Source organism: Pongo pygmaeus, chromosome 21 (genome assembly GCF_028885625.2).
Source record: "Pongo pygmaeus isolate AG05252 chromosome 21, NHGRI_mPonPyg2-v2.0_pri, whole genome shotgun sequence".
Taxonomy (NCBI): Eukaryota; Metazoa; Chordata; class Mammalia; order Primates; family Hominidae; genus Pongo; species Pongo pygmaeus.
The window spans coordinates 65,691,640-65,712,727 of NC_072394.2; the positions used below are offsets into that span (position 1 = coordinate 65,691,640).

The 21,088-nt window shown below is 58.4% G+C and overlaps 1 protein-coding gene across 5 annotated transcripts; it reads right to left on the reverse strand.

Annotated features, from left to right (window-relative positions):
- Nucleotides 1-4,216: 4,216 nt before the first annotated feature.
- On the reverse strand, nucleotides 4,217-11,237 carry LOC129022107 (cadherin-related family member 5-like). 5 transcript variants are annotated; one of them, XM_054468252.1, is made up of 5 exons: nucleotides 10,885-11,237; nucleotides 7,826-8,097; nucleotides 7,631-7,695; nucleotides 6,899-7,554; nucleotides 4,217-5,628 (listed from the first exon to the last, which is right to left on the reverse strand). In XM_054468252.1, the coding sequence occupies exons 1-4, from the start codon at nucleotides 11,110-11,112 to the stop codon at nucleotides 7,472-7,474; spliced, it is 648 nt and encodes a 215-aa protein (XP_054324227.1). In that variant the 5' UTR covers nucleotides 11,113-11,237; the 3' UTR covers nucleotides 4,217-5,628; nucleotides 6,899-7,471. The 5 variants fall into 5 exon arrangements, 4 of the variants coding, with proteins under 4 accessions (XP_054324227.1, XP_054324226.1, XP_054324225.1 ...); XM_054468251.1 differs by having other exon boundaries at nucleotides 6,899-7,213; nucleotides 7,420-7,695; XR_010125124.1 differs by having other exon boundaries at nucleotides 4,217-4,375; nucleotides 5,057-5,628; nucleotides 6,899-8,097.
- Between the last annotated feature and the right edge of the window lie 9,851 nt (nucleotides 11,238-21,088).

Here is a 21,088-nt window from a genome sequence, read left to right on the forward strand (position 1 = left end):
CCTGCCCAGGGAACTGGAGTGGAGAACCCAGAAGGGATACAGGACTAGGTGGGCAGTGCGGCCGCCCCTTGGGCTGCACAGTCCTGCAGGACCAACATTCCTAGGCCCTCTGGGTTCTGTGGAGTTTCTGTCACTTCCTTGCAGAGTGGAGGCCGGGGAGGCCGTCATGTGGGATGTGGGGGCGCAGGCCCAGGCACAGGAGGCAGGCCCACCCACTTCCCTCCCAGCGGCTTCTGGGTGCCACCTCCCCGGCCTTTCCTCAGGCGGATGTTGGAACCCGAGAAGGTCGGGAGTCAGGGAGTCTGTGGGTGATCTGCTCTTTCTCCAGCTCCAGCAGAGGGATGGTGGGGTCTGCACATTGTTGTCTGCTGCAGACAGGCCCAGATGCCATCTGCACCCCGTGGGGCAGCTCTGCAGGATCGTGGTGCAGGAGCTGTGGGAGCCTAACCCCCTGGCCCCACCACCCCGTCTGGAATAAGATGCACTGCGGGATGGAGCTCCTCAGCCGCAGAGTGAGCGCTGATGGCAGAGCGAGCGCTGATGGCAGAGCATGCCCGTGTGCTGGCTCCTTCTTCCATGAGCTGTTCGGCCATAGCTGCTGACTGCCTCTGCCAGGTCAGCCCCAGGCTCGGGTGGCAGTCCTGAGACGGGCTGGGGCGGAGGGGCTGGGACGTGGGCAGGAATGAGAGGGAGCCTGCCTGGGAAGGCTGGGGAGGAGCATCCAGGCCCTGTGGTCATTTGCGGAGGAAGCGAGTGGCAGGGCCTGCTTGGGTGGATTCTGAGCCTGGAGGCCTCTATGCAGCCCAGCACAGGACAGCCTCGGGCAGGAGACTCCCAGCCGCACACAGGCTCCTGGTCCTCTAGCTCGGTGCCCACCCTCCTGGGACCTTACTAGAAGGCAGAACGTGCTGTCAGTGCCACATCAGACCCGGCTCCCGAAGCCCACCCCCCACCTCAGATCGTGATGCTGGCCCACGAGGAGCTCCCATTTCTGGGTCTGGATTTTCAGAACCCCCCCAACAAACCACTCTGCTGCTAAGTTGGAGCCCTGCGGGCAGCCGAAAGCTAAGAGGAGGCGGCAGGGCCCACGGCACCTCTCATTAGCGCCCTCGTGCCCTGGAAGCAGGGGCTCTGGCAGGCTGGGGCTGTGTGTGGGAGCATCTGTGTCTGTGTGTGTATTTATGAGTTGTGTGACCCTGTGTTTGAATGTGTGTAGGAGCGTGTGTGTCTGTGTGTAGAGTTGCGTGACCCTGTGTTTGAGTGTGTGTGGGAGCGTGTGTCTGTGTATTTATGAGTTGTGTGATCCTATGTTTGAATGTGTGTTGCAGCGTGTGTGTCTGTGTGTGTATTTGAGTTGTGTGACCCTGTGTTTGTGTGTGGGAGCGTGTGTGTCCATGTGTGTATTTATGAGTTGTGTGACCCTGTGTTTGAGGTGTGTGGGAGCGTGTGTGTCTGTGTATTTGTGAGTTGTGTGACCCTGTGTTTGAATGTGTGTGGGAGCGTGTCTGTGTATGAGTTGTGTGACCCTGTGTTTGAATGTGTGTGGGAGCGTGTGTGTCTGTGTATTTATCAGTTGTGTGACCCTGTGTTTGAATGTGTGTGGGAGCATGTCTGTGTATGAGTTGTGTGACCCTGTGTTTGTGTGTGGAAGCGTGTGTGTCTGTGTGTGTATTTATGAGTTGTGTGACCCTGTGTTTGAATGTGTGTGGGAGTGTGTGTGTCTGTGTATTTATGAGTTGTATGACCCTGTGTTTGAGTGTGTGGGGGAGCGTGTAGTGTCTGTGTGTTTATTTATGAGTTGTGTGACCCTGTGTTTGTGTGTATGTAGGAGCATGTGTGTCTGTGTGTGTATTTATGAGTTGTGTGACCCTGTGTTTGAATGTGTGGGAGCGTGTGTGTCTGTGTATTTATGAGTTGTGTGACCCTGTGTTTGAGCGTGTGTGGGAGCGTGTGTGTCTGTGTGTGTATTTATGAGTTGTGTGACCCTGTATTTGAATGTGTGTGGGAGCGTGTGTGTCTGTGTGTGTATTTATGAGTTGTGTGACCCTGTGTTTGAATGTGTGTGGGAGCGTGTCTGTGTATTTATGGGTTGTGTGACCCTGTGTTTGAGTGTATGTGGGAGCGTGTGTGTCTGTGTATTTGAGTTGTGTGACCCTGTGTTGGAGTGTGTATGGGAGAATGTGTGTCTGTGTATTTATGAGTTGTGTGACCCTGTGTTTGAGTGTGGGTGAGCATGCACGTGTGTGCACGCACCCGAGTGTGCATGTGCCTGAGTGTGCGAGTTGCCGCATGTGCGTGTGCGCGTGAATATGCACGTCTGTGTGTTCATGTCTGAGTGTGCACACAACCTCAGGACCTGGCCGTGGCGGTCATTCGCTGTCGGGCCGACAGAGGGTGCCGTCGGACAGGGCTGCGCCGGCTCTGCGCTCCCAGCAAAGCTGTCTCCTGCTTGGGACTCAGCGTGGGGGAGCCGGCCGCTCTGCTGTGAGAGAAGGGAACGGGTTGGAAGGGAGCCCTACGAGGTGGAGGAACAGCGTGGGGGATGGCAGGGGGCAAAGTGAGGTCCAGTTTGGGGTGGGAGGAGGGAGGGTGTGAGGCCCGGGAGCGGGACGCGGGGGAGGGGGCCGGGCGTGGGCACCCGATCCTCTCCGGACTGGCGGGTGTGCCTCAGCGGCCTGATGCACGGAGGGCAAGAACCCTCTCACCGTCCCCTCCGTCCCCAGCCTGGGTCACCACAGCGCGTCCTTCCCCCGGGTGCGTAGCGTGTCCTGCCTCCCCATTAAAGGACAAGGGGCAGAATCCTGGCCCAGGGCAGAGCTCCAGGCTCTCCTCGCCGCCCCTCCCTAGGGTCCAGCACGCCCCCACGCCCTTCCCCTCAAAGACCACAGGGCCCAGCAGGGCAGGGCCGGGCTGCGGTGTGGACAGACGGCTCGGGTAGGAGTTCTGTGGCAATCATCGTCTAAAGGAGCGGCTCCGGGTCCGCGGGCTTGGGGAGGCTGGGCGAGGCACAGGATCACTGAGGACACCGGCTCAGGAACACGGGCTGGGGCGGGGTCACATGCGGACGGTGCCAGCTCTGGTGGTCCGGGCGCTGCGGTGCCCACCGAGCTCTGCGCTTGCTCTTTCCCACGGGACTTCGCATGAAGATTTCGAGTCCCTGTGTCGGGGAGTCCTGCTGGAAATATTTACTATTGTGATGACCGGTCCGGAGAAGCTGGGAAACAGAGGCCTGCGGAGGGGAGAACGAGTTTCCCGGCGCGCTGCAGTGGAGCCGCGGCTGCCCCTGCCAGCCTCGCAGCCCACAAGCCCCAGAGGCCCCATCCTGGTCACTTCCCGGCTTCTCCCCAAGCCCACTGCCCTGAGTCCTCCCGCCCCACCCCCCGCATGTCCCTCCAGGGCTGGGGCTGTGCCTGCCCGAGCTCCCTGACCCCCAGGTCCTGTCCCCAGGCCCGGACCGCCCCACGCCAGCCTCCCCAGGGCTCTCCTACTCACCTCCCCTCCTGGTCACTGTAAGAGGCACTTATCTGTCATTTCTTTTCTTTTCTTTTTTCTTTTTTTTTTTTTTTTGAGACGGAGTCTCGCTCTGTCGCCCAGGCTGGAGTGCAGTGGCGCGATCTCGGCTCACTGCAAGCTCTGCCTCCCGGGTTCACACCATTCTCCTGCCTCAGCCTCCCGAGTAGCTGAGACTACAGGCACCCGCCACCATGCCTGGCTAACTTTTTGTATTTTTAGTAGAGACGGGGTTTCACCATGTTAGCCAGGATGGTCTCAATCTCCTGACCTTGTGATCCACCAGCCTCGGCCTCCCAAAGTGCTGGGATTACAGGCGTGAGCCACCGCGCCCAGCCTTTCTGTCATTTCTTTAAATCAGGATCTTTAATGGCCGCTTAACAGCCATCATTAGTATGTTAATAACCCCTCCCCCACTCTGGGCGGGCTGTCCCCCCATTTCTGGGCTATTGTCCTTCATCTGTGGGACGGCAATACCTGGAGGTCTCTGTTTGCCCCCTTGGGGGACCCTGGACATCCATCCCCCTGGATGGGGACACTCGAGCTGGGACAATGCCTGGGGACGCCCTAGTGGGAGCACCTCTCAAGAGCCCTCCAAGCTGCGTTCTGCCTGTCGGCAGTGGGTACCGCCGGGCTGCCCGGCCCCTCCCTCCCCTCCCCTGGGTCCTGCCAAGTCGGTCAGAAGGAAAGATGGGCAGCGGTTGGAATATACTTTTGATGGGAATTTACTTTATTGTGTTTAATTGTAAAGCGTGGAAGTCAAGGCATGAATATTCAGCATCGCCGGCTGCTGGCGCGGAGCCGAGGTCTGTGTTCCGACGTGCCCAGCAGGGGGCCTGTCCGAGGGGGAGCGACGGTGGGGAAGCTATTAATTGAAATAGCTTCATTAATTAGTAATTAACAGCAGGGTAATGACTATGTCACACATCGTATTTCAGTGGATGCCCTTCATGTGTTATGAGGCCTTTAATTAAAGGACGTGCATTTTAATTAAAGGCGTGCTTGGCCCTTTGGCCTTTGCAATACAAAAGACGCTCTCAACTTTCAAAGAAGCTGACAGGGAGGCTGTGCTCGTGCACGGAGTGGGGGCTGCCGGGGACGTCCACCCTCAGGGCACACCTCGCCTTCCATCCCAGCTCTGGCTGGTCCTCCTTGGAGTCCAATGGACAACCTGGTGGCCATGTGGGGTACAGGAGGGGTCCTGGGCCAGAGAGCCATGGATGGGGAGGCCGAGGTCCCTGTGACCCCCCTTGGGGTCCAAGCACTCTTCTCTGCCCCCCCGACTTATCTATCTGTGGTTGGAAATATAGTGTCCGAGAGGCACCGGTTTGCCGAAATTCTAGGGTCTTCCCGTCCCAGCACTGCCTGGGCACCTTCGTGGGAGGGTACCCTGCTGAGGATGTTTTAAAACTGGCACCCACATTCTTTCCCTCAAGAGATGGAGCCTGTGTCCCCTCCCCTTGAATCTGGGGGTGGGGACTTGTGACTGCTTCTGAAGCTAAAATGTGACTTCTGCAGCTTCTGCCTGGATATCCTGGGCACTCACTCTTGGGACCCGGCCACCATGCTGTGAGGAAGCTGAATCACCCCACGCAGGAGCCACCTGGAGAGGCCAGACATGCACCTAGGGTGGGGGGAGGGGGTGTCTGAGCTGGTTGGAGGAGGGAAGGCTGTTCACTGAGAGAGCAGACCCAGGAGCCCCGGTGGCAGAAGGGGCCAGGCAGGGAGTGCTGGGCAGGGAGCGCCCGTGTGCCCGCCCGAGTGCCAGTGCCAGCCAGCTGCTGCCCGGAGAGCCCTGGCCCTCTGTGGCTATCTGGCCTCTGCTCATGGCTGTTGCTCAGAGAGAATCTGATCAGCACTAACTTCACCTCCGCCCCAGCCCTGAGGTGGGCAGCTGGACCTCAGAGTTGCTTCAGGAAAACGTCCTCAGCCAATAGTGTCCGTGCCAAGGACAAACCTGAGAGGGGACTAAAAATGCCAGAGACACGCGGGGTAAAATACAGCCTGTCCCATTAAATTACTGAATGCCTTTAACATTAATTACCATCCTCCAAACCTGCAGTGGCTCACATCTTCCTTCCTTCCTCCAGCTTGCAGAACCTTCAGCTAGAACTCAGGCTGGAAATGTATTTTACAGTTTTCCCTGTGCCTCTGTGATGCGGGGGTCTTGGAGGCGCACTCCCACCCCAGCACAGGTGCCACAGGACTGCCTCTGGTGCCCTCGACCCACCCACACCAGTTCCACACCCACACTTCCCCCCAACCTTCCCCCAGCAGGCGCAGGACTGCCTCTGGGGCCCCTGACTCACCCACACCAGCCTCTGTGATGCGGGGGTCTTGAGGGTGTGCTCCCACCCCAGCACAGGTGCCGCAGGACTGCCTCTGGTGCCCTCGACCCACCCACACCAGCTCCACACCCACACCTGCCCCCGAACCTTCCTCCAGCAGGCACAGGACTGCCTCTGGTGCCCCCAACCCACCCACACCAGCCCCACACCCTCACCTCCCCCCAACCTCCCCCCAGCAGGTGCAGGACTGCCTCTGGGGCCCCCGACCCACCCACACCAGCCCCACATCCAAACCTGCCCCCAACCTTCCCCCAGCAGGCACAGGACTGCCTCTGGTGCCCCAGATCCACCCACACCAGCCCCACACCCACATCTGCCCCCAACCTTCCCCCAGCAGAGAGGCTCCAGGTCTTTCTGGCCCCTTCTCTCCTTGCCATCTATTTTTAGGGCTGCCTATAGGAATGTTTTCCATGAATGGAATCCGGAACTCCCACACAGACAGGCCTGGTACTGGGGTGGGTCTGACGGTATCATGTGAGTTACCTCCGCTGCCCTAGCGGGGCCCTGTGACAGGGCAGCCTAAACAACAAGAATGAGTTTTCTCAGCAGGGCACAGTGGCTGGAATCCCAGCACTTTGGGAGGCTAAGGCAGGAGGACTGCTTGAACCCAGGAGTTTGAGACCAGCCTGGGCAACATGGCAAGACCTCGTCTCCACAAAAAAGAAAAAGAAATATTAGCCGGGTGTGGGTGTGCGAGCCTGTAGTCTCAGCTACCCCAGAGGCTGGGGTGGAAGGATGGCTTAAGCCCAGGAGGTCAAGGCTGCCATGAGCTATGGTTGCACCACTGCCCTCCAGCCTGGGTGACAGAGCAAGACCCTGTCTCAAAAAACAAAAACAAACAAACAAAAGAAATGGGCTCTCTCTCAGCTCTGGAGCCCAGAAGACCGAGATCAAGACCAGGGCTGGTTCCTCCGGATGCCACTCTCCTCCCTGTGTCCTTCTGGTCATCCCTCTGTGTGTGTCTGTGTCCAAATTTCCTCTTCTAATCCAGCCAGACTGGATTAGGACCAACCCCTGTGACCTCAGTTTGCCTTCCTTACCTCTTTAAAGACCCTAACTCCAAATGAGGCCGCACCTGAGGTGGGAGTTAGGGTTTCTGCACAGGAAGGGGAGGGACACAGTTCAGTCCAGCACAGCGAGGCTCCATTCCCGCCTACCCTGGATCCAGGGCCTACCAAGCAGCGAGGCTGCCCGAGAGCATACGACAGCCTGGCGCTGCCCCAACCTCCTTGGGGACTGAGGGGTGGTGGCGACAGACGGCTCACAGCTGAGTCCCTCTCCTGGGTCTCACGCTAGCAAGTTGACGACTGTTCAGCATGGGGGACAACCCCGAAGCCACGGAGGCTCCAGAGCACCTGTGGGCCGCAGAAGCTTCTGTCGGGGACGCATCGCACCCCAACTCCTCCCCCGCCCTGCCTTGCCCCCCAGCCCCAGGACCCTCCCTCAGCAAATCTCCATCTCCATCAAGTTTGTGGGGGCCCGGCTTAAGGCAAGACCCCAAGCCCCTTGCTGGGAGGGCTCCCAGCAGACCCTCCATATTAATAAGGAAAAAAAACCAAACCGCGTTGAGAGGACCACGGCAGATGACATGTTCGGCCACAATGCCACAGGACTCAGTCCAGCCAGGAGGAAGCTGGGCACAGATGGAGCCCGGGGATGGGCCCAGGCAGGAGGTGCTGCTGCAGGGGATGCGGATCTGTGGCGAGAGGGGTGACACAGGTTCCAGAGCCTGGAAAGCAGGGCCCGGAGGGTCAGCCCCACAGAACACTCACAAGGCGTGGAGGCGCCAGCTGCGCTGCTCTGATGGCTGCGCCCTGTGTGCAACGGTATGCTGTGCCTGCAACATGGACTGTTATTACGTGTCATTATAAACAAAATAGAAACCCCCACCAGATGCCACGCCCACACCCACTAGAATGGCTGGAACTGTGGCCACGCCCACTAGAGTGGCTGGAACTGTGACCCACGGGAGGATCAGGAGGGGCCGAGGCCGTGGAGGGGTCCCAAGAGCCCGCCTGGTGTCGGGTTGCTGCTGACGCCCCTGTGAAAGTGGAGCACGTGGAACTGGCCCCCGAACCGTCCCCACCACCCTGCTGGGGCGGCCGGTCTCGGTCCCTGAGGGGGTACGAGGGGGTGGGGTCTCACGGCTCCCGTGGGCCGTCTCTCCTCCTGGCGCACTTCCTCTTTCTAGTTTTAGGATGTCACCTTGATAGACGTCACAGAAACCGCATACCGTTATCTGAGAAAGTAAAACACACGAGTGAGCGGAGGGAAGTAACCCTGCCCAGGCATCCTCTGGGGGTTTGGTCAGTATCCTTCGAGCTGCTGGGCGTCTGTGCACCGCGGGTTCCCCTGGGCCCCCTGCTGGGAAGCGTTCTCCTGCCGGGTCGTAGGGTCTCTTGTCAAGGGCAGCGGCTGTCCCACCCCCATCTCCCTCTGCTGAGACACCTCTGCTCGGTACCCCCCTCCCTGGGCCTCGCCAGGGACACATACCAGGGGGCTGTGAGCCCCAGAGGCCAAGAAAACTGCTCCCTGCTTCCAGCCCCAGACGCCACCTCGCCTGTCCCAGGTGGCTGACAGTGGGATCTGGGATTGGCTACTTATTTCCTTTGGGCATCTCCCTGCCATTTATACCCAGGCCATCCTCCTTCCTTCCTCCCCCAGGGCCAGGATGGCCCCAGGCAAGGATGAGAGGATTGCTCACCCGAGCAAGGCCTGAAGCCTTTCCTGAAGCTCATTTGGGCAATTGGGGACTGGAGTTTCCCCCGCCCAGTCCAGGAAGACTCAGCTTCCGCCCCTCCATGGTCCCTGAGTCTCAGTTCTGCTTCTGCAGTTCCTCCTGTCCCCAAGCGTCCTCTGTTCCCGCAGCCTGAGCCAGCGTGGGGAAGCTGGAGACAAGCCCTGACCAGCCGGGCCCCTCCTCCTCTGGGACCCGTCCGGAGCTGGGCACGGGCAGCACTTCCTCACCCCGTTGTCCTCGGGGGCCGAACTTGGTGGATGGCAGTGCCCAGGGACAGGAGGACCCTCAGAGGCCGGGGTGTTTCCTGTGGACACTCAGTGTCACCACTGGGGTTTTTCACGAGGCCTGAGGGGTTTTCAGCGAAGGAGCTGCCTCCGCCCTTTAGGCTGTTTACGTGCTCCCCGTGCCGCCATTTTTTCCCCCAAATAGACAATCTGGACACAGGCTCGGGAAGGCACCAGTGCGACTGACCGCTGCCCCCACGCTGACCCTAGGACAGTCTGTCTCTGTGTTTCTGCCAGCATCCCATGGAGCGGATGGTTTTAGGAGGGACTTTCTTGGACATTCCTTTGCTAAGCCAGGGAACTCAAGGATCAGTGGTCAGGTACCCAGTTTTCAAACATTTTCCATTTCCGCGTTTAATTGGAGAAAATGATTTTACCAACATTAACTCTTTTATGTGGAAAACTAAGAACAAGTCTTGGCCACTGTCAAAATTTGCCGATCATCACGTCCCATCTCTCTTGGGCGCCTTCAGTTACCTGGCCGGGTTTGAAGCTCTAGCTGATGTCAAGTGGAGGTTATTCTTCCATCGGCCTTTAGTGGGTGACAAAGGTGACCCTGAGCTCAACAGCACCACGCGGGCCCCAGGCAAAAGCAGTCGAAAACCTGGATCACGAATGTTTGGGGCCCAAACAGCTGAGCCAGGGTCTCCCAATAAGAGCTGAGAACACACACTGGCTCCTGTGCCCGACCAAAGCTCAATGCCCTGGCTGGTCCTCCTCTCATCCAGCGAGGGCCAAGGACGTGGCCCTGTCTGGCTGGGCCCTCTCTGCCCCCTCTGCCAGGAGGGCTGAGGTGATAGCAGCTCTGCCCATAATGGAGTTTCCTGCCCCTCCCACTGCAATACAAAGCTCGTGATGGTCTTGGATTTTCCATATTGATCGGTCCATACAGAATAGTGACCGTGGGCAGCAAGTGGCTCAGGCTTGTCTTGTCCCTGGGCAAACTGGGGCCTGGGAAAGGACAGACAGATGCTCAACACTCCAGTATGCAGAGCCGCTCAGCACAGCTCAGGCTGCTCTGGCTCCTTCATTAGCGCCCCTGCCTGCTGTGCAGACCCACCCAGGGCCACAGGCTCCTGTCCCCAGTCATCTCCAGGATTGGCCTAATTGGCGGCTTTTCGGCAGCTCTCAGAGAGAAGAGTGAGGGGCTGTGGCCATCCCCTCGTGGGCAGAGAGCTGCCGTCTCAGCCAGCGTTGGGGGGGACCCCGCAAGGGAGGCGAGGAGACAGGACTGCCTGCCAGCCCTGCCCAACCCTGCTGGCTGGTCGCTGTCTAGAGCTGGCAAGGAAACTCGGTTTGTTTGCAGAAAAACAAAGAGAGGAGAATAGCCCCTGAACGCATGCAGCCCACAGGTGCCAGATTTGACTGGGTCCTTTCAGTCCAGCGGCCCCAGGCAGGGACAGGTGGCTTCCCTGCCAGTCCTGGTCTGAACCCCACGGGCGAGGGTCCTGCAGTCCCAACCCTGCATCACAGGCTCAAGTGCGGCCCCCCTCGCTTCCCAGCTCAGTGGCTGTGCCTGCTCATGGGGAGGCCCTCTCTGCGCACAAACCACGGGTGTCTGTCCTGGACAGAACCAGTCCCATCTTCCTTTGCTCACCAGCACGATTCAAAGGGGGTTGAAGAATAAATGTTTTCCTAAGTTTTAGCTGACATTCAATTTTAATGATTTTTTAAACAAAGTAGCTGTTAAACGTGCAATGTTTTATGGTTTCCTGATGTCTGACAGGTGTTTTTGCCCATGTGGGAAGCAGATGCTAATCGCATTCTCCCTAATAGCTCATAAATAATAAGCACTGAGCGTTCCCTTTGTGCGCCGTGCTGCCAGTGGCCAATTTGTTCTTCAGAAGTGGCCACGCTGCCTGTCAATCAGCTCTCGCCCGAGGCACTTTTTGGTGATTAGAAGCCCCTTGGAGAGCGAGAACTCCAAATTAGTTTTAAATAAAAAATAAGAATATTCATGCTGCTGAACATCTAAAGGTAAAGGAGACAACACAGTACAAACCTGTGGCCTGGGTCCGTCGTCGCTGGTGGAGGGGCCGCGCCCGGGGTCCCCGGGGACGGGGTGCAGACGGCACCACACAGAGAGGCACGGGGCGGGGGTGACAGGCACGGAGCCGCTTGGCGGGAGGGGCTCAGGCAGCCTCCTGTCGGCTGAAACGCGCGGCCACACGAGAGCTCGGCTGTGTTCCGGGACTGGCGTAATTGGCAGGCTCCAAGCAAGAGCGCTCATGCCGACTGGCGCCTTTGCCGGGACTTGAAAGCAGGGGAGGGGATGTGCCTGTCTCCTTGAGAGGAGAACAAATGTTCCCTTTGAAGAAGTTTGCGGTGAGCGGGGCCAGTGTCAGAGGAGATGGCTTCTGGGGTGGCGGGCGGTGGCGGCAGGTGGCAGCAGGTGGCGCTGGCCCTGCCCCTCCCCCGTGCCCCCTCTCCCCTCCCCCCTTCCCTCCCCTTCCCCCCTCCCCCCAGCAACCTCCGTGGGTCTCTCCTTTGGGGCAGTCTCAGCTGGGCCGGCGCCGCTGCCACCCCAGTCCTCAAAGTCACTCTTGCTGTTGTCCCTTCTGTGCATCAGAGTGGGGCCGTGTGCAGGCTTCTGGGCTTCCTGCTGGGCTCCCCTCGGCCCCAGGCTCTGTCCCTGGTGCTGGGAAGTCCCACCATCCACCCAGGCTCAGAAAATAGCATGAATCAGCTCATGCAGTGGGGAAGGGGGACCCTGGGCTAGGGGAAGCCAGGGGCAGTGCCCTCAGGGGAGAGAGGCTATGAAGAGCTGGGGAGGGCAGGCGGGGCTTCGGGACCAGTATGGGCAAAGGCCCGGTGGGTTCGGGGGCGGTGGTTTAACGCCTCTCTGTGAGAACCCAGGACGGGCGAGGGCTCCAAAGGTGAGCTGGCTGCACAGAAACCTCCATAATCTTTTGACCCTCACTGTGCTCCTTCCGACGCTGAGGGTGACCCACTCTGAGGCCTCAGGGCTGTCTCCCTCCTTGCCAGCGTAGAGCCTATGGACTGTGGGTGCAGGTGTGAGGCCTCAGGGTCCAGTGGGCCAGGGAGCGGCCCGACCAAGACCTGCTGGGGGGCAGTGAGCAGGCCCTTGGTGGGACAGAGACTGGGGGACTGTGACTCCACTTGGGCTGGGGACAGCAGAGGGCCCTGGGCATTGGGAGAAGGGGGCAGGCTGAGAGAGGGGCAACAGGAGGCAGCAGGAACAGGCTGGGCCCATCTGAGGCTGGCGAGGCCTTGAGTGCAGGGACCCTGGAAGGCAACCGGCAGTGCCCAGCTCTGGCCTACTCCAGAAGTGCCCCAACAGCACCAGCTGCCCCAACCCCTCCCCACCCCTCTCCACTTCCTCCCAGGAGTTTCCTTCCAGCGACCACAGCTGCCAGGCCACAAGCTTGGGGAGGACTCCCATCTCTCCAGACCCCACCTGGTTCTCCACACCACAGTGCCCTGCCCTGTGCCTTCCCTGTGCTCACAGGCTCTGGGGGTCCCTGACGGCCCTGGGGCTGGGCGTCCTTCTCTGCTGGATGCCAGAGCTGTGAGCCCAAGGGGCCAGGAGTGCAGGCTGCCCTCAGGATCTGGCATGAGAAGCCTCCGGGTTCTCAGGCCTGGGGGCAGGTCCTGGGGCCGAGCACCGTCTCCACTGGCCTAAGCCTGTGGACGGTGGGGAGGGAACGTGGAGGAGGTCACATGTTTAAGTCTGAAAACAAATGATGTCCTCCCACTTCACCCTGCCTGGCCCCCACAGCCCACGGCCACTGCCCCCCGGAACCATTTCACGGCTATAATTCTTGTCCTTCCTGGCTTTCCAACGAATGCATTGTGATTAGGCTAATGCATTGTTAATTAATAGGCAAAGACAAATCTATTTCATGGCGCATGCATTCTCGAGTTGGCTTCCAGAGGCTCTGCGGGAGGGACTGAGGCCCGGCCGGGGGAGGTGCCGGTGGCTGAGCCTGCTCCGATTCGATGGCCTGGCCGAGGAGCCGGCCGCACCTCGATGGCTCACATGGGCAAGGAACCCAGGTTGTCCCTGGAAGGGGGAATAGGGAAGCTGTGGAACCCATGGGTGGCCTTAAAGGTGGCTGAGAAGAGGGTGGGGGATGGTGGTGCCTCCTCACCTGCCCTCACAGAGGACTGAGGGCCCTGCCCCAAAACTGCAGGCCTGTGGCCTCCCCGGCGGGCTCACAGAACAGGGTTTCCATCACAGAGATTTGAGCTGCCCTCATCATCCCCATCCCCTTCCTACAATGGCAACTCCTGCGCTCAGGGCAAAGAGCAGATCTCTCCCTATCCCCAGTACAGGCCCCTGACCTCCATTCCAGCCAGGGCACCTGGCACCGCCCTCCCCAATCTTAGTCCCCCTCCCCCACCCACACACCCTTTCCCCTCCCCTGAGCACCCTCATTGCTGCCTCAGGGACCCGTATGTGCTGTTCCCCTGCCTGGATGCCCACCCCCAAGGGTCACCTCCTCCATGAAGCCTTCCTTCTTCTCAGGCTGAGTTGGCTGGTTACTGCTGTGCCTGCTCTTGACTGGGGATTCTACTGGGGCGAGGCCAGGCTGCTCTTATCCATCATCATGTCCTTAGCGGGCACACACAGGCCTGTGACCATCGGTCAGTGTGACAGGGTTAAGGCTGCTACAGCTCCATCTCTTCTTTGTGATTATCTTTGTAAAGAATGTGCCAAAATACACATAACAGAAAACTTACCATTTCAACCACTGTTTTTTTTGTTTTTTTTTTTGAGGCAGGCCCAGGCTGGAGTGCAGTAGTGCAATCACAGCTCACCGCAGCCTTGACCTCCCAGGTTCAAGCAATCCTCCGGCCTCAGCCTCCCGAGCAGCTGAATTACAGGCCCACACCACCATGCCCGGCAAATTCAGCCATTGTTAAGTGTGCTTTTCAGTGGCATTAAGGACATTCACAATGTTGTGCAACCATCACCACCTTCTACTTCCAGAATCTTTTCAATTTGTCAAAACACACCTTGTACCTGTAAGCCGTCACGCCCAAACCCCGCCCCAGCCCTTGGCAGCCATCAATCTCCTTGTCTCTGTGGCAGTTTCTGACATTTCATGAAAGTGGAATCATAAGTGCCCTTCGTGTCCGGCCTCTTCCACAGAGTGTTGAGTTTTCAAGGTTCGTCCCTGTTGTAGCAGGAATCCGTGCTTCACTTAGGCTGCAAGGGCGTACCGTGGCATGGAGGCACCTATGGGTGGATGGCGTTACACTGATCTGTCCTGGGCTGAGGGCATTGGGCTGGACACCCCCACCTGGCTCCTGTATCCTGTTGAAGAGGCGTTGAATCTTGCTGTTCTCGAGATGCACATGTACAGCTTTGGCCGATCCCCGGTTTTCAGCTGCAACTGTCTCCCGAAGTCACAGATTCCCCCTTGGTCTTTGGTATGCGGGGAGGGCTACAAATCCTCCCCAAGAATGCCTACCCTGCCCCCGACTGGGGCAGATTCTGGTTATCCATAGGAGGCCCCTCCTGCCAGGACAGAGTGCATCCTGTCCACCTCCTGACCTCCCTCCCCTGTCCTGGGCCGGAGCAGGCAAGCCCTGAGCTAGTGAAGCAACTCGAGCTCTTTGCAGGAGTGGCCGGGTGTGAGCATATGCGTGGCCGCCCAAGTCTCCAGCTAGCCCCCCTGCCACACTACTAAATATTTTAGCAAATAAAAATTTTTTAAACGTGCGGCCAGATGTCCAGGTTGACAAAGTGCTTAAGGCGTTTGACTGATAAAAAGCTGGAACCCTTGGTAAGTGGGGATTGAAAACAAGCCCTGAGGCAAGTGTGTGATATTAAAAACATCCTGGCTCTTTTGTGCGGGGCCCGGGTGCACAGAGGCTTGAAGGCGAGTGTCCATCTGTCGCCGCCGTGTGTCCTGACACTCAACAAAGCTGGATCAATCTTGGAGTGGTGGCTGCTCCACAGCAGGCCCGGGTGGCCGGGTGCACACTCCCCACAAAGGAGGCGCCATCAATATTCATGAGCTGGGGCTGCGTGGCTGGGTTTACAGAGAGGACGAGGCAGCCACAGGCCAGACACCTCTCTGTGGCACTGGTTCTGGGCCTTGGCTGGCAGGGAGGAATAAGTTCTGCCTCCAGAGTCCCTGTGAGCCTCCGAGAAACAGGCCAGGACTCTACAGAGGCCACAGTTCTGGAATGGATGAGGGGTAGAGATGAGACCAGGCTCCACGCAAAGCCAGAGGCTCCCCAGACTGAGAGGAAGCGAGGGAGAGAGAAGGCCCTGGAAGGATGGGAGGCTCTGGGAGGGAGGCTCTGGGAGGGAGGCCCTGGGAGGGAGGCCCAGGCCCACACAGGCACACTTTGCAAAAAAAAAAAAGCAAAAAAGCTGAGAACAGCGAGGGAGAACACCTGTCAGAATCCGCGGAAAGCCTGACTTCAGCTGTTTTTAATGCAGAGATTGATTTTCACACAATGCTCACCAAGTGGGTGGAGGCCCCAGGGGACTGACATGAGTCCAGGACAGGGGACATCATCGACACACAGAGACGCCGGTCCTTTGTGGTCTGACCTGTCCATCCATCACACTCTGATTTGCTGATTTCAGCCAGTATCACCAGAGCATCGCACAGGGTCTACGGCGCTCTCCTGAGGCCCTCTCCAGTCATCTTGCTCCGTCCTGACACGGACCGCATGGAGGACTGGTGCCTTAAGCGGTGGGGCCCGGGCGGGCTGGGGAGGACTCCAGCGTCTGGAAAAGGCCTGGCCTCAAGGGAGTCCTGGCCCCGGCTTCCCCAGCATCTGAGCACCTGAGAAAGGCCACTGCACGTGGTTCTCAGGCTGCCGCAAGGACTCCAGGGACACGTTTAGCTCCAGGCCCTGGCGCCCGAGCCAGGGTCCAGCGTGGACCTGGAAGCTGGCTGACGTGGGTGAGGCCACCCCAGTTCCTCGTCTGTCTTGGTCCCAGCATCCTTCTGAGAGCAAAGTGCCCCCTGCCCACACTCGTCTGGGGTGGATGGAGGCAAGCATCTCCTTCCTGATGTTAGAACGCGAAACCTGATAGGCGCTTGGACCTGGGGGTGAGGCAGCCCCTGCTCAGGTGAGGTGCTCAGGAGAGGCAGGCACCAGGCAGCCCCTGGGGGCCCCAGAACCACAGTCTTTCATGCAAATGTGTTGGTCTTGACACCTGCTTGGCCCAGCTCTGTCAAAGTCCCTCTCCCTGGTTTCTGCCCAGGCAGGCTAGGGGACACCACAGGTCATCTCTTCACAGGAGCTGGCGCTGTGGGAGGAGAGACCTTCCAACCTGCGTCCAGCCCTCCGCTGGACCTTGTCAGGCCTGAGGACACCTCTCCCAAGCCTAGAAATGACCTACAGTGAGGAAACCTGGGGAGAGGGGCCCGGGAGCAAGAGCAGGCACTTCGGGCTCTGAGGATGAGGTGGGATGGAGGAGAGCCTGGGGCTGTGCAGCAGGGCAAGTGGTATTGTGCAGGTGGGCAGTGGGACAGGACAGGTGGACTGGGGTGCAGGTGGACTGGGGTGCAGGTGGACTGGGGTGCAGATGGACTGGGGTGCAGGTGGACTGGGGTGCAGGTGGACTGGGGTGCAGGTGGGCGGGGACGCAGATGGGTGGTAGTGTAGATGGGCAGGGGTGTAGGTGGGTGCGGTACAGGTGCGAAAAGGGTGATGGGGCAGAGGGTGCAGGTGGGCAGAGGGTGTAGTTTGGCAGAGGGTCTCGGTGGGCGGGGGTGCGGGTGGGCAGAGGGTCCCGGTGGGCGGGGGTGCGGGTGGGTGGGGGTGCAGGTGGGCGGGGGTGCGGGTGGGTGGGGGTGTGGGTGGGCAGAGGGTCCCGGTGGGCGGGGGTGCAGGTGGGTGGGGGTGTGGGTGGGCAGAGGGTCCCGGTGGGCGGGGGTGCTGGTGGGCAGAGGGTCCTGGTGGGTGGGGGTGCGGGTGGGCATGGGTGTGGGTGGGCGGGGTGTAGATGGACTAGGGTGCAGGTGGGCGGGGGTGCAGGTGGACTGGGGCACAGGTGGACAGGGGTGCAGGTGGGGAGCAGGTGCAGTTGGGCAGGGGGTGCAGGTGGCTGGAGGCTGACATGGGGGTGATGTCGGCATGGGGGTGTGGTGGCCTGTGGGTGTAATCTCTGCTCTGCCCTTTATTCAAATGCAAATGTCCAGCCCTGTGACTTCAGAGCCTTGGAACTAGGAAACTGATTTTAACAGGGGAAAATGTGTCCCTAGAACACGATTATCTTCCTGAAAACTGTGCCAGTTGGTGTCTGCGAACTCTGTCCTGTTGTGCATTCTCACTTTGAAGAGGGTGTCCACCCCTCCTGGGTGTCTGTGGGCCTCATCTGCTGAGCCCAGGGGTGGCAGGAGCCGTGTCTTCACCGTCATTTCACAGACCATGACACGGAGGCTCACAGTGGTCAGCGGCTTGCCCGGTCTCTCAGGCATTGGTTCAGGCTCTGGCCCCTGCCTTGCGGGGATGCCCCAGTCTCCTAGCCCAGCCTGCACCCTCCTGGGGGCCAGGCCAGCATGGTGGGGTGAGAGGGTTCTGCAGAGAGAGCCTGGGGGCAGTTTGGGATCTTAGCACTCCAGTGCCCGTCCATTTTCTACTGGGGCAAGGAGTGTGAGGCTCCAGCATCCCCTCCAGAACGTTCTTGTGGAAGCTCTGCTTTGTTTCAGAACAATGGAAGCTTAACATAAATATGCAGAGGAAATGTAACTTCACAGTTTTTATTGGGACCTGGAATCGCTCCTGTGATAGAGTCATTACCTGGGTTAAGCTCATTAAGTTAATTAACGTGAGCGTTATTACTGCTGATAAAAGATAGTCTCAGGGGATTGATCGAGCCAGTGTAGCATGCAGGGCTGGGCACATGGGGGATGGGGATGGGGGACTCAGCAGAGACAGCTGGGGGGCCCACAGACCCCTGCTAAAGCTGCAAAACACAATCACATTCTCACACCTGGGCCGCCCCCACCCTGAGGACACGGGTGAACACAGAGCTCAGGGGACACGCCCATCCAGCGTCATGAAAGCCAGGCATGTGAGCCAACCACTTGTAGCTGCAGGACAGGAGCAGTGAGGATAGAGCGACGGGCACAGACTTTGCCCCGAGGACAGAGGTCATTGTCACCAAAGACCCCCGAGAGAGGACGGTGATTGGTCTTGAAGGGTCGATGATGGACATTCCTTCATATGTGGCGCCTCTTTTGGGATGCTCGCTTCTAACTCCAGAGCTTGGAGACTCATCTGAAGGTTGAATTTAGACCCCATCATTATTTTTATATGTGTGGAGGGATCTTTGGGTGGTTTTCTTTATATTTTATATTATTTTATTTTATTCTATTTTATTTTTTTGAGACAGAGTCTCCCTTTGTCGCCCAGGCTGGAGTGCAGTGACACCATCTTATCTCACTGCAACCTCCACCTCTCAGGTTCAAGCGATTCTCCTGCCTCAGCCTCCTGAGTAGCTGGGATTACAGGTGTGCGCCACCACGCCTGGCTAATTTTTGTATTTTTTAGTAGAGATGGGGTTTCACCATGTTGGTCAGGCTGGTCTCCAACTCCTGGTCTCAAGTTATCCTCCTACTTGGGCCTCCCAAAGTGCTGGGATTACAGGCGTGAGCCACTGTACCCAGCCTTGATGGTTTTCTTTAAATCCTTGTCAGTGAATTATCTGAGTATGGTGGTTTTAAAATGTCCCCCATTTTTTTGGACAATCCTCCCCTCAAAAGCAGGTTTTCTTGAGTGTGGGCCCGACTTAGCGACTTGCTTCTCATGAGTAAAATGTGGTGGAAGGGGCCAGGCGCGGTGTCTCACGCCTGTAATCCCAGCACTTTGGGAGGCCGAGGTGGGTGGATCACTGGAGGTCAGGAGTTGGAGACCAGCTTGGCCAACATGGTGAAACCTTGTCTCTACTAAAAATTCAAAAATATTAGCTGGACATGGTGGTGCATGCCTGTAATCCCAGCTACTTGGGAGGCTGAGACAGGAGAATCATTTGAACCTGGGAGGCGGAGATTGCAGTGAGCCGAGATCGCACCACTGCACTCCAGCCTGGGCGACAGAGCGAGACTCCATCTCAAAAAAAAAAAAGTAGTAGAAGGGACAGTGTGACTTCCAAGGTGAGGCGCTGCCTGCTTTGGGAGTCCACGAGGCGAGGAACAGGGGCCGCCTGCCTGCAGCCGCGGAAACCCTCCTAGAAGTGGATCCTTCAGATGAGCCATGGCCAGCCCCTCAACAGCAACCTCCTGTGAAAACCGTCCAGCTAAGCCACACCCCAACTGGAAGTGGGTCCTTCAAATGACCAGAGCCACGGCCAGCACCTCAACAGCAACCTCCTGTGAAAACTGCCCAGCTAAGCCACACCCCAATTCCTGTTCCTCCGATACTGTGGTCAGAGGGGCTCAAAGCAGAGTGAGTCCATCTTGAGTAGGGAGTGGGTGAAATGAGGCTCAGACCTGCCGGGCTGCACTCCCAGGGGTGAGGCATTCTGAGTCACAGGATGGGACTGGAGGTTGGCAGGACTGGTATCACAAGATGCAGGTCATAAAGATCCTGCTGATAAACAGGATGTGGTGAAGATGCCGGCCAAAACGACCAAAACCAAGATGGTGAGAAGAGTGGCCTCTGCTCACCCGCCCTGCTCATTACACACTAATTATAATACATTAGCGGCTAAAAGACGCTCCCGCCAGTGCCAAGACAGTTTACAGATGCCATGGCAACATCAGGAAGTTACGCTATATGGTCCAAAAAGGGGATGAACCCTCAGTTCTGGGAATTGCCCACCCCTTTCCCAGAGAACTCATCAATAATCCACCCCTTGCTTAGCATATAATCAAGAAATAACCGTAAGTGACCTTAGTCAGCAGCCCACGCAGTGGCTCTGCCTATGGAGTCCCTGTTCTTTTGTTCTTTCACTTTCTTAATTTACTTTCACTTTATGGGCTCGTCCCAAATTCTTTCTTGCATGAGACCCAAAAACCCTTTCTTGGGGTCTGGATTGGGACCCCTTTCCCTGCTTGTCTTCTCTGCATCAGCCCAGGCCCCACACCTATTTCCTGGCGTGGACGCGGAGGACTGAGGCCATCCTCCCAGCCACTGACACACGCCCCTTCTGGGTGGCCCGGCTGGCATCACCTTCTCCTACCGTTCCTGGGGTGGCCTCCAAGGTGCTTGTGACTTTCAGGAGAGCCCAGCAAGCCCGCCCTCCGTGCTCCTTGGTTTGAGCATCCTGAGGTGGAGGGTGCATGACCTTCTGTTCAAGAATGCAAATGCCTGGACCAGGAGAGCGTCTGTGTGTGCCAGAGAGCCGCCTCCCTGCATACTTTCCACCCCAGGCAGGGGCTGCCTCTATGGAGCCAGCAGGGACACTTGCCTGCGGCTGCCTTGGGCCCTGAGTTTCCGCTCCTCCAAAAGCAGCAGGAGGCCCTGGGTCTCCTTCACCCACCACCACCCCATCGGCAGGAGGGGAATGAGAGCCTGGCTTCATGGCTTGCACTGCAGAGTGCTTAGGACCTGACCCACCCAATCTCCACAGCTCTTCACAAGCCTGTGAATGTGGTAAAATGCGTGGTTACGTTAAAGGTCCCAGCGGGGAGTGCGCCAGCTGGTGGGCACTTAGTACCTGAGCCCACCCAATCTCCAACAACTCCACAACGGCGGCTCCTGAGCTGGGCTATAGAGCGATTAGTACCTCACCCACCTCATCTCCAACACCTCCACAGTAGGGGCTCCTGAGCCAGGCTGCTGAGCACTCAGTACCTGATCCACCCAATATCCAACACCTCCACAGTGGGGGCTCCCGTGCTGGGCTGCAGAGGCCCACAGGACCACACAAGGGGTCTCTATGCCCAATTTCTGGGCACCCTGGCTGGCTGACCTGTGGGGTGGAAGCAGCCTTGCTGCCATGCACACTTGATGGACCTTCACACTGACGACTCGCCCGCCCTCTCCTCTCATTCCTCTGGGAGAAAAAAACTTACACGAAAGATGTGAACAGGCCCAAGTGGAAAGGAAAGCTGCCACCCCAGGAGGATGCCAAAGGGCGTGGGGGCGCACGTCCACGCCGCAGCCCAAGTTTAGGATTTTTCACGGCATGTGCTGCTTTCATCTTCTGGGACTGCCACCGTGAAGTACCACAAACTGGGCAGCTTAAAACAAGGAAAACTGATCCCTTCATGGTCCCGGAGGCCAGAAGCCCCAAATCAAGGTGTGGGCAGGGCATGAATCCTCCC

Coding starts and splice junctions, on each gene's coding strand:
- LOC129022107 (XM_054468250.1), bottom strand. CDS start 11,112: ATGAGCGCTCTTGCTTGGAGCCTGCCAATTACGCCAGTCCCGGAACAC. Junction 8,098..10,884: donor ACGACGGACCCAGGCCACAG/GTTTGTACTGTG, acceptor TTACTTTCTCAG/ATAACGGTATGCGGTTTCTG. Junction 7,696..7,825: donor CGGCCCCTCCTGATCCTCCC/GTGGGTCACAGT, acceptor TCCATGTTGCAG/GCACAGCATACCGTTGCACA.